Source organism: Phaenicophaeus curvirostris, chromosome 2, assembly GCF_032191515.1.
Source record: "Phaenicophaeus curvirostris isolate KB17595 chromosome 2, BPBGC_Pcur_1.0, whole genome shotgun sequence".
Classification (NCBI taxonomy): Eukaryota; Metazoa; Chordata; class Aves; order Cuculiformes; family Cuculidae; genus Phaenicophaeus; species Phaenicophaeus curvirostris.
In genome coordinates this window covers 22,033,142-22,047,603 of record NC_091393.1, presented here as the reverse complement: position 1 = coordinate 22,047,603, position 14,462 = coordinate 22,033,142, and the positions used below count along the sequence as shown (strand labels likewise).

Genomic DNA, 14,462 nt, shown 5'->3' with positions numbered 1-14,462 from the left:
TTTAGATGGGTTTGTTTTACTGGTTCTTGCAGTGGACTAGAAGTGCCCAGAGACATCCCATGTCTCTGCTGCAGTTGAAGAACTCTGACTTTCAACGAAGAGTGGAAGTTTGAGTAAATGACGGTTTTATATATACATATATAGTTTGATTTTTAGCTGTTCTTGCTTTAAACAAAACTGGGGGTTTTAGTGAATCTTTTTAGTGCCCAAAGTCTCAATATAGAAAGATGCAAAGACGGTAGTGGAAGAAATTCTCATGGTGAAGATGCTGGCTTTGATACAGGAAATGTCCTTCACAAAGTTTAATTTTTAGGCACTGAAATATAATTTCAGGGGAAAAAAAGAAAAGAGTAAGCTGTTTCAAATTATTAATCATACCTTTTTATGAAAAAGTATTCTACATATTTTGAGAGTTTGGGATTCACTAGTACTTCAGGTATTATTTTAATAATGAACACATGATGATGGAAAGTGAGGAGGACTTTGTGATTTCAACAAAAATATTTCAAACGAGTTCAGACACTATTCAGTAAAACAATGGAATAACCCAGGATCCTGGATAATCTGCCCTCCTACACCAGGATCAACTTATTCTGAAGAGTTACTGATAGAATGTGGGAATTCTACATCTTCCCACACGTCTTAGGCAAGCAGCTCAAGCTCAGCTGCCCCAGCTGGAGAGGTTTTCTTTGTTTCCATCTGAAGTGGAAGTCTTGCCCTGCCTGTAATGGGCCTTGGACATAGTTTGCTTCCTCTTTGCTATGATATTTGTTGCATACGAAATCTGCTCTGCTGTCCCTCAGCTGCAGTTCACCAGGAAAAACATTTCAATATGAATATTAAAGGAAGGCTTCAAGAGCAAAACTTGCCTATTTAATACGGTGAAGCTGCAGTCAGTGAGGATAAGCATTGGAATCTGAAAGCAAGGGTGAAATCACCCTGGGATTCTGGGAAGAGAAGCACTGGGTTTGAGAACAGGATTAAAACAAGATAATGCAAGTTTAGAGTAGTTGAGTTTACTTTCTTAGTTTGTTTGGGTTTTTTTAAACAAAACTGAAGGAAGAAAGGAAGCTTGATAAATCTTAGTTTGTGGTTTTCCTAGAGGCGGGGTGAATGCGAAGGCAGTGATGGAGAGTGCTGGGTTTCTCAGGACTAGGAAGGTGAAGATGGAAAGGCTGCTTTAGAACTATGATGATTGTTTCTTAAATCCATTTTATGTGGGGGGTTTTGTTTCGTTGGGGTTTTTTTGGTTTGTTTTTCCTTTTTTTCTTTTTTTTTCAGGAGATTAATTCATAACTTTTTATGCTAGAAGATAGAAAGTAGAGGCCTGAGTCTCTTTTCACTGAGTTAGATTGTGGACAAACGCGTACTCTATTAATTAATTGGGTTTGCTCTCAATTTGCAGTGGCACAACACAACCAAGAGTTGTTTTGTCATCAGTACCTATGAAACAGCTGTGAGGAAATGAGGGCTCCTCCACATCTTGTCGGGGAGGTGGGCACAGAGCAGGTTGATTCTTGGGGAAGAAGCAGAGGTGTGTTTAGAGACACCAGGTTTCAGAGGTAGAGTGGGTGGGGAGATGTGCAGCAAGCAGAGGGACTGAGGATGCAGCTGCATTTGGACCAGAACATTTGATTTGTAAGAGAAACTCAACAACATGCCTCCAAACCAAGGAGATGACACGCGCTTCCAGGAAAGCTGTGAAAGCCAAACTACAGCTTGCAGGGTATCGAACATGAGGAGAAATGCAAAAGAGTGTTCATGCCAGAACTGAGCATCCTGTGGGGTGTGTTCCTCTAGCAATATTGTTGCAATCTCAGAGTTTTGTTTCTTTCAGAGGTAGACAATTAACTGAAAAATTAAAAAAAAAAGGGAGGACTTATTTTTTGGTGATAACTAAAATGAATAATGATCTCTAAAAGACCTTTGTGCCAAAACAAAATTCTGAGTGTGTGTGATTGAGGGTGGTGGTGGAGAGAAATAACCCACAAGAACTGCAAGTTATTAATTTAAATTTTTAGGGTTATGCCTCAACAGCTGGAATGTTCTTTGCCTATTTTCTGTTTCCTCAATTAAATTCACTTTGTGATGGTAAGGCCTAGTCCCATAATAGTATTTAGAAGATAGTATCTGGCTCCAGAAATCATGAAATGTTTGAGGAAAAGCTTTTTTTCTTTAGGTAATTTGATTTGATTCCTAGCAATTGGTAACAGTGGGGAGCAGAAACCATGCTGACAGAGTATATCAACAACTGACATTTAAAATGGTTTAGGACTATCCTTCAAAAGGAAAACAATGTACTCGCAATTCTTCCTTCCAGCTTGCTAACACAATTCATGCCTTGTCTTGGGGAAATGTGTGTGTCCGTTCTTGAGTGGCACAGTATGCAAAGAAAGGTCTTCCCTGAGCTTTGAAAAGAAAGCTCAATGAAATGCAAAGCCTGCTTCTGGATATTTCTGCAGATCACTTCAGACAGGGCATAAACCTCCACACTAGTCTTTGAGAGAATAACATTTCAGTATATGATCCTGTGCACTGCGTGTACGTATCGGATGGGCATTTGCTGGAGCATCAAACAGTTGGCTGCAGGTTATCATTAAGAAAGAAAAAACATTCAGCAATGAACAGGACCAGTGTGAAAAGCTCATCAATGCCATGCAGGTGTGCATGGCAGAAGCAAATCTTCCCAGGAATTGTTAGCGTGGCCAGTACTTCCAATCTATATACGTTATATAAAGCTTCCAGTAATGTGTTCTTAGTCAAAGCATAAGAGAGGGGAAATATTAAATTTAATACCTGGATTTAAAATTAGTTTACAGCTATCATGGGTGAGATTCACCTCCAGACTGACAGCTGCAATTTGGTTTCTACATGTAATGAGCCTGCCCGTGCACCAAGGTGGTGCCAAGGGTCCCAGTAGTCACTGGAGTCGGAGACAATGTAGTTAGTGGAGCCCAGGGAATAATTAATTTTACGTCAATGCAGAAACCTACCTGCTGGCCAACTGAAAGGCCACAAAGTACCTGTGTTCTTGTGTCATTTCTTTATTCAAGTTATGTACAGCGAGGAAATAATATATAAATTATTATATTATGTGGTGTCAACACTAAACATTCTTATAAAGTGTGAAGAAATGCAATAAATTAGCTGATAAATAAGAAAGTTTCTTGAAAATTTTCAGGCTGCTGGTAAGTTGGACATTTTATTTATTACACATTATTATATTACCTGCTGGTTAGATATATTGACTTACTGTTATATCTGTTTTTATTATATGTTAAACTCTTTTTGAAAATCAGTAAAACATAGTGTGACTTTGTGCATCAGAATTAAATTTGTAGTAATCCGTTCATTGATACAAACCTTTACTGATGAATTATTCAGCTATACATAAAAATGACATTCTTCTCTTTTCTCAGTTACAGCATTTAAAGTAATTTTAAAATATTACAATATAGTTCTCAAAGAACAAGAAGTTCTAGGCCAAAAACTTTATGTGAATCAAAGCCATGTATACCTATTTATTAACTATTGAATTTACACATTAATTTTTTTCTTAATGTTTCCCTTAAGTATATTTTGTCAGTAAAAAAGCCAAAATATGTGGTTTTTCAAAGCTCAATAATTTATGGCCCTTAATTGATCCTTTATTGCTTTCAGGTGCATGAATTTAATGAATAATGAAGGTAAATAAAAGCGGGTGTATATTTTTCATATTTACTTGTGTTTAATTTTTAGGATCTTTTTATCTTCTTTTTTTTCCTTTTTTTTTCTTACGGAAGTTTTTGTTTTAAATCATCTAATGAGAGGAAAAGGCAATTTATCTCAATTTTTCTTTAATATCAATGCATTTTTTGGCCTTGAACAGTTCACTTGTCAGAAAGCCCTGCAGTGTTACATCTCTTTCTTGTTTTTCTCATCACCTGCTTCCCCTGTACCTTTAAAACATACACTCTGAACACTCCCTGCTCTTGATCTGACTATTTTCTCTGCAATCTCTCACATGCTATTGAAGATACCTCGGATAATCCTCACGCGCCCTTCTACTTCTGATGAAGATACAGACCAGTTGCCCCCAGACACGGATGACTTTGAGCCCGACAGCGCTGAAGGCCATTCCTATTCGGACTGCCTGAACAGTGCTTTTTATCCTCCCTAATAAAGTACTTTTCAGGAAAGAATTCACCAGTGGTTTTATTTCCCATTTTTTTGATGATGTTTAACGTAGTACTTGAACCGCTATGCCTTATTTGTAGGGAAAACCATTACAGGGAGGATGGATTTGAGCTGGGGGAGCAGAACCTGTGTTTGTATTGCTTTGCCTTGAACTTTCCTTCAGCCAGAACTTGTGTGCTTGAAACAAGATGCACTGGGTGAGGTTAAGTGAGTGTCACGCGTTTCAACAGCCACCAGTTAAGGGCATCCTACAGCACCTGAATGCAATGGTGATAAGAGCCACTGATTTTTATTCAGAAGGTAGTATACCCCTTCAGAAACACACTGAAAACAATTGTATAGTTTGTTTTGTTTTTTTTTAAGAAAGACGTGTCCATTTTTTGTCTGTATAGCTCACCCTTTTGTCTACCCCCAGGCTCCTTTGAATTGTCCCTTTTAATGTTGTTTTGTATGAGAATAAAAAAAATCCTTTTCTGTCTTTTAAATAGCACTGTTTATTTTTTCTCCCCACAGAAAAATGTTATTTCCTTTGGAATTCTGTATCTCATTCTAACATAATAAAGAACAGTTCTATCACGTGTATCAGATTTGAACGGGACTTGTAAGCTACATTTTATTAGGTCTAAATACAGAAGGCGTCTTATACAGCTCTGCACCTAAGAGTGAACTGAGAAGCAATGTCTTATGATTGAGAAACTGTCTGAGACTAACTTATTGCTCGTCCTGACCTGCATATAGGCAGCACACCTTAAACGTGCCTTACTGCAACGTATGGGAGTATTTCGTGGGGGTGTGTGTATATATGAGGTTAGCATTTAAAAGCAAATGTTCTTGTGTTCAATCCTTTAATTTTCTTCACTGCTTCAGGTTTCTAGCATCTTCTGAGGTGCCTAATAAGAACCATTTGGAACTCATCTTTATTTGGGATTCTGTGGTGCTGTCTTAGAGGAGGGGCTGCCCCAACTGACTCTCTTGTCATGACTTTTTTTGTCACGTGCATGAAGTGTACATTGATAGTATTTATAACGTGTATACAATTTCTTTTCTTGTAAATATAATATCACACAATCAAGCAACCTGGTAGATCCGCATCTTTTATTCGCATTGTGGAAAATTTCTCAGGTCATCATTCCTATATAACTTCAATTAATACTAGTAGCTGGCTTTTCAGGAACTGGGAAGTTTCCAGGAGAGCTTGTCTATCGCTGAGATAGAACAACTTCTCCTACTAATAAAAAGGGTATTTTATTTTGAAAAAATAGGTTTGCAATAATGCAATGATGTCAAGATTTCTCTTGATTCTCAGCTGCATCCACTGTGGCTTTTAATTATTTTGTACATCAGCATTTTAATTGAAGATAATTTATCAGCAATAGGAATATTAAATTAATTGTCATTCATTTGCAAAATTAACATTACTTTAAAATCTACTATGGCTTTAATAATAAAGATGGTATTATGTGGATAAACATTCCAATTTGAACTAGTATAAATAATGTTGATGATAAATGAAATTATATTTAAAAATCTTTGCTTCCCATCCCTTTTCTTCCAAGATAAGCAGGGTTCTTCTACTATGAATTAATGTTTGATCAATGCATATAGCAAAAATATCATCAAGCTTAGAAACCATGAATGTTTTGCAATCCAGTGAGTAATATACAGTTTATTATTGCTTTATTACATTATACTAGACTACAGAAAAAGTAAACTTATTCTGCTGTTATAAACCAGCCCTGGGTTGCAGAATAAGCTGTAGTTGAGAGTGAAATAAAGTAGGAGTTCTGTTTAGTTAGAACACTGTATTTTAGGGTTTTTTTCCCTCCTCATGCACAGATGCATTTTTTAGATTCTTCTTTAGGTCTTGGAAGTCAAAACTTATGATATGAAAATTAGATGCTCTTAACCAAATGCTGTCAGTATTCAGATAACTTTTAAGCACTTGGATCTTTTTCTGTCCTCTTAACTGAATTTGTTTTCAAGGAAAATTTTGTATTGCAGTGTAGACAATTTTTCTGTGGGTATAAACTTATGGTTGTAACACTCTCTATGGAAAAAAAACCTGAAACCGTTGACAAATTAACCCAATAGTTTCATAAATGGACATGCAGCTTCACCAAATATATAATTCAGAGGCTCTTCTACACATTTATTCAGGCTTTACGTAAGCAAAAAATAAATTGCTGGGGCAGATTGATTGTGTTTAAGTTTCATTCTGCAAAGGAGGGGCAGAGGTGGAGGCTGGATGCTGGTGTCCTTATCAGCACTGAGTAATGTCTCTTTTGAGGTTTGGTGTTTGATAAGTGTGGGCAGGGGCAGAAGGTGGAAAAGGCACAGTGGGAGTTGGTCTGTTAATGACAGCTCTTACCCTGTGCTGTTGTTTCCTGCTGACATGTGAGGTACCTGGATAAAGCCTGCTGCCTGACTATGGGGGAGTCCCTTATTTTATGTGGGGAACCGGTTTCTTCTCATTCCCAGCTGCCACATCAATTGAAAGATAGCTAAGAAGGTATTTAATGATTTATTAATGTATTTCATTAGTCAAATGTCATCATTGCCATGTCCATCATTGTGGAGGGAGGCAAGGTAAACGGTACCACTCACTATGGGAGGGAAGGTTATTTTTGTGATGCATCTACTGAAGAATATTTGACAACCTGGAATAATTCGGTTTGCTGGAATTGAGCAGCAATATTCAGGAACATCATGTGTATGTAGCTGAAACAATGGTTTTCCAACAGAACAGAGGTTGGTTGTTCCACTGCTGTCTGTACTCCTGAAAATGTGGACCCATTACCCACTATGCAATAATCCAATACCTACATCACCAAGAGAGGCATTGTTTGATTTGGGTTTGTTCAAATCCCAGGTGCTTGGAGGTTTTTCCTGAAATCGGGCACTCCTCAAGGGGTTTGTCACCTTCATTTATACACAAAGTTACACAAAGCCATACGTTATTCATCATACATGTAATCACATATTTACATGTAATTATAATATGCACCAGGTCATTCCTTGCACTTTCTGTGCATGCTCTGATGGGATCTTTAGTGATGCCTAGTGGCTGTCAGCCCAAAAACTACCTGCGAGTTCACCTGTTGGTCAACTCCTCCCATTCTCCTCCTAGTTATTGGCTCTATATATCCAAACTCCTGGCTTGGAACTTTTTAATTTACTTAGGTTCGTAATTACCCATTGAAAAGTCATACTAATAAATGGCACTATTATTTCCAAAAGCCTAATCTCTCTTATTTGTAGAGAGTCATACAGCTGAACAGAATTTAATCCCATACTACAAAAATTATGAAAGACAATCATTAACTGGGACTCCTCTTATGTAAGTCTCACGCCTGTCTGATAATCATGGATCATGGTTGGACTCGATGCTCCAGTGGGTCTCTTCCAACCTCGTGATTCTATGATTCTATAATCCTAAGATATTTTGAGGATACTTAAAAATATCATGTGCTTCTGCCAACAGGACCTTGCCAGCACAAGGATAGTCCACTTTAACACAATTAACTTAAAAGACCCATGAAGAGAAGAAATGGCTTACAAGTTCCATGGACTGTCATGTCAGAGAAAACTCAGAGCTCTTACAATCAATTTGTTTTAATTTGTTGAAATAACCTTCCTTTTTTTTTTTAATCCTCAAACATATTCATAGCTGGCTCTTTGCAGAAAATTTGTCAAGGAGCCTCCTGCTCCCCATATGTGACACGTAAGGCCCAGCTTCCTCACATGCAAATCAGAGATTTGTGGTGCCTGTGAAGCCTCCTTCCTTTTCCACGCCTGCTGCCTTCTGCTCCGTGAGTGTTTGCGGAGCCGGCGGGGCAGACCAGGGAGCGACGGCAGCAGCTGCTGGGTGCTGCGGCAGGAATGTGGACCCACCTCTCCTAAGGATCAGCTTCCCTCTCTTGGCTCCTGGCCACCTGGAAGGTAAGCCTGCTCCATATACAGCCCCGACAGCTCCAGTGTGCTTTTCATTTCTGCAAAGAACATGCCATGGAGTACCAGCTAAAAATGCTCTTGAGGTCCTGATGGTTCTAGGCATGTACGGATGACTTTGGGTGGATGTGGTGGAATAACGTAGGGATACTTGCTGTCCTGGTATGCTCGGGCTGAGAGGAGGGTGGACACCAAAAAGAAGCTGGAGAGTTTAACTTCTGGCTTCTGCTGGTTACATGTAGTGAGGGAACCTACTTGAGTTTTTTGTTTGTCTTTATTTTAACTTTTTGACTTCCTGTTTTAAGCGTGGAAAAGAAACTGCATCTCCAAATCAGGTGTCTAAAAGCCACTAGAGATACAGCTTTTATATAAGACTAAGTTTTTTAACTGGTTTATGTGACTTAACTGGGTGGCTTTCAATTGATTATAATATGATGGATATAATGGATATATGATGGATAATATAATATGGTTGGACTCGATGATCCAGTGGGTATTTTCCAACCTGGTGATTCTATGATTCTATTATTCTATGATTGAGCACATCAGGGTCAGAATTAATACTGCAGACTGCTGAATGCTCATGGTGTGTTTGATGCTGAGCTAATGGCTTAAGAAAGAAGCAGCGCAGATATTTCGCATGTGATAGAGTGATTGGCTGGCAGCCCTGAGCTACAGCCTTGTAAGAATGAAATGAAAACGTGCAAAGTGAGAGAACTGCAGTAGCAACATGAGTGAAAACAGCTGAGGGTGACACACAAGCATCATGATAGTCACTTGCTTCCCTGTCCAAGAACAGCAGATCAAGTGAGCGCGGAAAATACATCTGCTTCAATGTTTTATTTACACAATACTACTATTTTGGATATTCAGCACTTGCTTCTCAGCAAAACACCGTCACCCCCTGCCCCCTTCACTTCATCTTTTGGCCTCATGTTAGGTCCTGCTCTGAGAAGAAAAACAGGTGTCAAGATATCAGTGACTGTAATACAAAGAAGTAATTGAAAATAGCACAGTAACTTAGGCAACGTCTGTAACATGCTTTTTACTTAGCACCTGTTTACTATGTCTTCCCTTGTGAAGTAAAACGGAAATATACAGTTACTAACAGTGTTTTAGAAAGTTCTTGGAGTAAAATAACCATTATTTCTATGTAGAGGTAAGAAATTTACTCCCATGATTATATAAAACCAAATTCTGATATGTTTAGTATCATGGTTGTTCATTGGTTTTAGTGCTGAAATGTGCTGAGGAAGGTGTGGTAGATAACAAGGTGATACCAGCCTTTCTGTGCTATCTCCAGGATCCTTATATATTAATATTCAGGCTACGGAAGAGCACTGCATCCAAGGTTTCTTGTGCTCCCTGATTTCAATGGAATGGCCTGAAGTCTGATGTCCTATTCTGTTGCATTCTTAGCTTTTTAGTTCTGTTCCCATCTCTGATGCAATCTGCTCCAACTCCCTAGCACGTGGACGGTTGGCAGCATGATGCATCCAAAATATAAATTTGCATTTACAAGAAATGGAGCAATTAGATTTTTCCCTATCATAGTAGTTGAATGGACTCGATGGTTGGACTCGATGATCCGGTGGGTCTCTTCCAACCTGGTTATTCTATGATCCTATGAATTTTCACTTTTTTTTTTTTTTTTTTTTTCCCCCGGTGCTTAAGGTGTAGCAGCCATACAGTGAAAAGGAAAGGTGTTAAGTTTTTTTCTTGGGAGTGCTGTTAGACACCTTTACAAGAATGTTGATGGAAAACACACTTGTAAAGCTGTATACTCTCTTCAGCATTTTATGTTGGAATTATTACAAGTAAAATCAATTCACAGTCACTTCCTTAGGTCTTCCTGTAGCGATTGCCTTTGACATTCGCATGGGTGAGTGATACATGAAATCTGTTTAAGACTCTGAAAGTGGTGAGTACAAAGCTGGTGAGGGGGCTGAAGAACAGGCCTTATGAGGAACGGCTGAGAGAGCTGGGGGTGTTCAGCCTGGAGAAGAGGAGGCTGAGGGAAGACCTCATTGCTATCTACAACTACCTGAAAGGAGGTTGTGGAGAGGAGGGAGCTGGGCTCTTCTCCCAAGTGACAGGGGACAGGACAAGAGGGAATGGCCTCAAGCTCCGCCAGGGGAGGTTTAGGCTGGACATTAGGAAAAAAATTTTCATGGGAAGGGTCATTGGGCACTGGAACAGGCTGCCCAGGAAGGTGGTTGAATCACTGACCCTGGAGGAGTTTAAAAGGTGGATGGATGAGGTGCTGAGGGACGTGGGTTAGTGTTTGATAGGAATGGTTGGACTTGATCCAGTGGGTCTCTTCCAACCTGGTGATTCTATGATTCTATGATTGAAGTTTAAGTTTTAGGGTAGTTAGTATGAGTGCAAAGTTACACACAGCATAAAGTCTGGATAAAATCCGCCGGTGCTGGTATAAGTCTGTATGGACTTCCACGTCTTGAGTCCTGTGTTGCTGACTTGTAGCACCACTGACGGCCGGCTCTTTTACCAGCATGAGTGTACATTCCCAGCAGGAAGAGGGAGCGAATCCCTTGGGAGCTGCTGCTTGGGACCCTGCTGAAAGCTGAGGTATTCCACCTATGGGGGTGACAGGGCTGGGGAGCGCACCAAGCAAACACAGATGACCATGCCTGCCTGAGACACTCTGGTCCTTGCCTGTGTTTTAAAACTGCTGCAAACAGGTTAATGGGAGTGAAGGTGATTCAGGTTTTTCACCCATGGCACAGGAATGGGTGGCAATGTAAGCAGTGGCATAATGTAAGCTGGTGTTCAAATCCCACTTACCATTCCTCCTTTGAGGATGGTTAGTAGTACAAAGGCATTATACAAGTCCCTTGCCACAGGGATAGGTTTTACCCTCACTGAAAGGATTTTGCAGATATGAACTTCTTGATACTATTTACTTTCCTACTGAAGAGCAGAGCCCCACAGCTTTCATCTGGGTATTACGTCATTTACTATAGTTCATTTTATCCCAGCACTTCCAGGAGATGCCGTGAGGTGTATTTTTACTCTTGTGACATCAAGCTCATATCTATTCCATCTGCTGCAGCAGCATTTGTAGGTTTGACTGGTTCTTTGTGTTTGCCTAGTTGCACGACTCGTCTGCTGGCTGCGTTATTCTGAAAACAAAGGTAAGAGAAAGACTAAAGAAAAATAATTGTCATTGGAGTAACTTTGCTTTGAAAAACATTCAGAAAAAAGAACACACTAGGTATTTTTCGTTGGCCAGCTTTCCATATGTAACCTGTATAAACTGTTGTGTGATGACTTGTTTGGCTGCCTTTTCTTCCAGTCCAAGGCTCTAAAGATCTGAGTAAAACATCCATTGAGCAACGAAGCTGGTGAGGGGGCTGGAGAACAGGGCTTATGAGGAACGGCTGAGAGAGCTGGGGGTGTTTAGCCTGGAGAAGAGGAGGCTGAGGGGAGACCTCATTGCTCTCTACAACTACCTGAAAGGAGGTTGTGGAGAGGAGGGTGCTGGCCTCTTCTCCCAAGGGACAGGGGACAGGACAAGGGGGAATGGCCTCAAGCTGCACCAGGGGAGGTTCAGGATGGACATTAGAAAGAAATTTTTCATGGAAGAGGTCATTGGGCACTGGCAGAGGCTGCCCGGGGAGGTGGTTGAGTCACCATCCCTGGAGGTGTTTAAAAGATGAGTAGTCGAGGTGCTAAGGGACATGGTTTAGTGATTGATAGGAATGGTTGAACTCAGTGATACTGTGGGTCTTTTCCAACCTGGTGATTCTATGATTCTAAGAAACAACCAGAACAGAAGGGAGCGTATCTAGTTTTGGCTATCATTTCCACAAAGACAACTGAAAAACTATAGATGAAAAAGGTTTTTATAGCTATTTAGTTATCTCTCTATCTAGCTTAGAAGTGTCTTCCTTTACCAATATGTTGGAAGAGAGGGAAAGAATGTGTCTTTTCTTTACCAAGGATTTAGCAAGTTGCTTAAACTGCCAGATTTTCAAGGGGTTATGTGTTTCTTAAAGAACCACAGATTGACCAGAGAGCATAATCTTATTTAATAGTAATAAATATTTTCTGTGTGATTCTCTGTCATTGCACTTCCCCTTCCTTTCCTGGTACATGCAGAACCAGACTTGCGTGCGAATCACTTCTGAGACAACATGATCCCAGTTGATGTGGCAACCAAAGGGTGTGTTATAAACCTTGGCATCCACAGCAGAGCTACTGAGAGGTTCCCCCCATGCTGCAGTTTCTAATATTGGCCTCCTGACTTTATCGTTGTGAACCAAAGCCAGGTTATTCTTCTACAGTCAACTAGGAGCCTGCACAACTGCTGTCTGTATGGGTATTAGCTCCATTTTAGGTGCTCACTGATCACTTCTTGTATTCAGAGGTGCTCATAGTGCCTGCTGAAAACTTTGCAACTCTTTCTGCATTTTGAAAATCCAAGATGTTATGTTCTGATAGAAGAAAAGGGGAGTATACCCTGTGTGAATGTGTATTAGGACAGCTCAGTCTCAAACACTCAGCAGGGAGAGATCAATAGCCAGGCTAAAGCACTGTTTTAAAACATTGTTCTGTACGCTTTCTATCTCTGTGTAGCAACATGTGCTGCCAGCGCATCATATTTGCCATTTTACTTGTTTGTTAATCTCTGTGAGCACAAGTTAGTGCTTCTGAAACATAGTTCATTACATTTCCACGGACTTTAGAAGTATGACCTTTTGGGGTAGAAGGGGTGAGGAGGGAATGAATGGGGCCAGTAACCAAAATCCTTCTCCAACATTTTGCTGTGATGCCAAACTAACGTTTATTGTTATCAGAGGCAGCTGCCTGCCCTCTCTCCACGCTTCTATTTGTGGATTTTCAACAGCTATAAATGGAAACACATGCTGACCAGAAATCACCACCAGCAGTGTCTCATAGTTCTCTCTCCCAACTCCAAAAGTACAAGGATATCTAACATGTAGTCAGGTTATATCACTCCTGCTCAGGATATTAAGGTGTTTTTCTCCTCTGAGAAATGGAGTTAGGAAAACACGAAAGAAAAGCCTCAGGAAGAGGAGCCTTAGAGGAAAAGCAAATGGTAAGACATTGAGAAATGTTGGTATATTTCTTTTTAATTTAATGATAAAAAGGAAAGGAAAACCAGCTGTTGTACTTTATAGGAGCATTGCCCAGCTTCCTTTCACTAGTGACCTTGACTACTAAAATTCCGTTCATTTATGTTAAATTAATTATGAGAGCACATTTCTGTGGTAATTATGGAAATATGTTCATGCATTTTGTGTGCGTATGAAGTGCAGAAACTGATATCCATTTCAATGTTAGTTTTTTATCATAATCCCGATTGATAGGTAATAGTTTGTGTTTTTCTTGGATTTTCTTGAGGGCCTGCTTCATGTCTTTGCACATTATTTACCATAACTTCGTATCAGTAAGTAGCAGAGGAAATAATTTTCCTGTGTCTGGAGTGTGTCTGGGGCTTACTAAAAAGTGGTGTGACCAAAAAAAATTAATAACACATAGTGAGAACAGTCAAAACCCAGCTTATTCCTAATTAGTGTAGGCTTGAGACACAGTTAACAAAGTGCCTTGCATTAACAAGGTTGTTTTCTTGCTGCCAGGAAAAGGCAGTTTATTCTTGGCTTCGCAAAGCTGTGAAAAAAGGTGGCCAATATTTTTGTTAAGAAATAAATTAATGCTGAAGTTTTTAGTAATTATCTTAAATAGTGGTCGTGTTGCATTAGTTTAGATTCATGGTAGGCCACAGTATTTACTCCTGTTTCATCGTGATATTTGTCTCCATTAGCTTGAGCTAAGTGAGACTTGGAAAGCTTGTGTGCTAGTTAACAGTTTAAAATACAACCTCATCGAGGTAAGGTGCGTTGGGTCGGAAATACAGGAAATGCTGAAGTGAAATAATGACCTGGGCCTAAAGTACCTCTTTTTCTTTTTTTAAAAAAAAAATATTTATCTAAAGTGTACTATCTGAAAAAACATTGCTGAAGCTTCAGCATGAAGTTATAGTATGAATATTACATAATATTTTAATTCTTCATTTTCTCATTAATAAATTAACACTTTAGACAGAGTCTTCATTTTCAATGTTTGTGATTGATATGTAAAATGTAAGGAAAAATCTTCAAAATTAAAGCAATTATAACATTCACAAAATCTTCAGGAAATCTTTCAAAGAAAACCTTTAAAATTTTGTTCTAACTCATGTGTGGGGAAAATATATAGGAATGTAATTGGATAGCATGATTATCTAAGTGCGAACTGTATCGTGATGTGCAAAGACTTGAGTGGGCGACCTTAAGAGACGCTTTTCCAAAACT

At 39.4% G+C, this 14,462-nt stretch overlaps 3 protein-coding genes across 13 annotated transcripts in view; 2 read left to right on the top strand and 1 right to left on the bottom strand.

Annotated features, from left to right (window-relative positions):
* Positions 1-4,695, top strand: part of LRRC1 (leucine rich repeat containing 1) — a 102,846-nt gene extending 98,151 nt beyond the window's left edge. The window contains exon 19 of one of the 3 annotated variants that reach the window (XM_069851512.1): positions 4,016-4,695. In XM_069851512.1, coding sequence (XP_069707613.1) covers positions 4,016-4,159 — 144 coding nt within the window. In that variant the 3' untranslated portion in view covers positions 4,160-4,695. The remainder of the gene's footprint in view (positions 1-4,015) is intronic. The other 2 variants (XM_069851510.1, XM_069851511.1) reach the window with 2 other exon arrangements.
* KLHL31 (kelch like family member 31) overlaps positions 1-14,462 on the bottom strand; it is a 243,792-nt gene that overhangs the window by 169,169 nt on the left and 60,161 nt on the right. The window lies entirely within an intron of this gene.
* Positions 13,022-14,462, top strand: part of MLIP (muscular LMNA interacting protein) — a 111,155-nt gene continuing 109,714 nt past the window's right edge. For 5 of the 9 annotated variants that reach the window (XM_069851503.1, XM_069851501.1, XM_069851502.1 and 2 more), the window contains exon 1: positions 13,023-13,207. In XM_069851503.1, coding sequence (XP_069707604.1) covers positions 13,145-13,207 — 63 coding nt within the window. In that variant the 5' untranslated portion in view covers positions 13,023-13,144. Of the gene's footprint in view, positions 13,208-14,462 lie in introns of all 9 variants that reach the window. The other 4 variants (XM_069851508.1, XM_069851507.1, XM_069851506.1 and 1 more) reach the window with 3 other exon arrangements.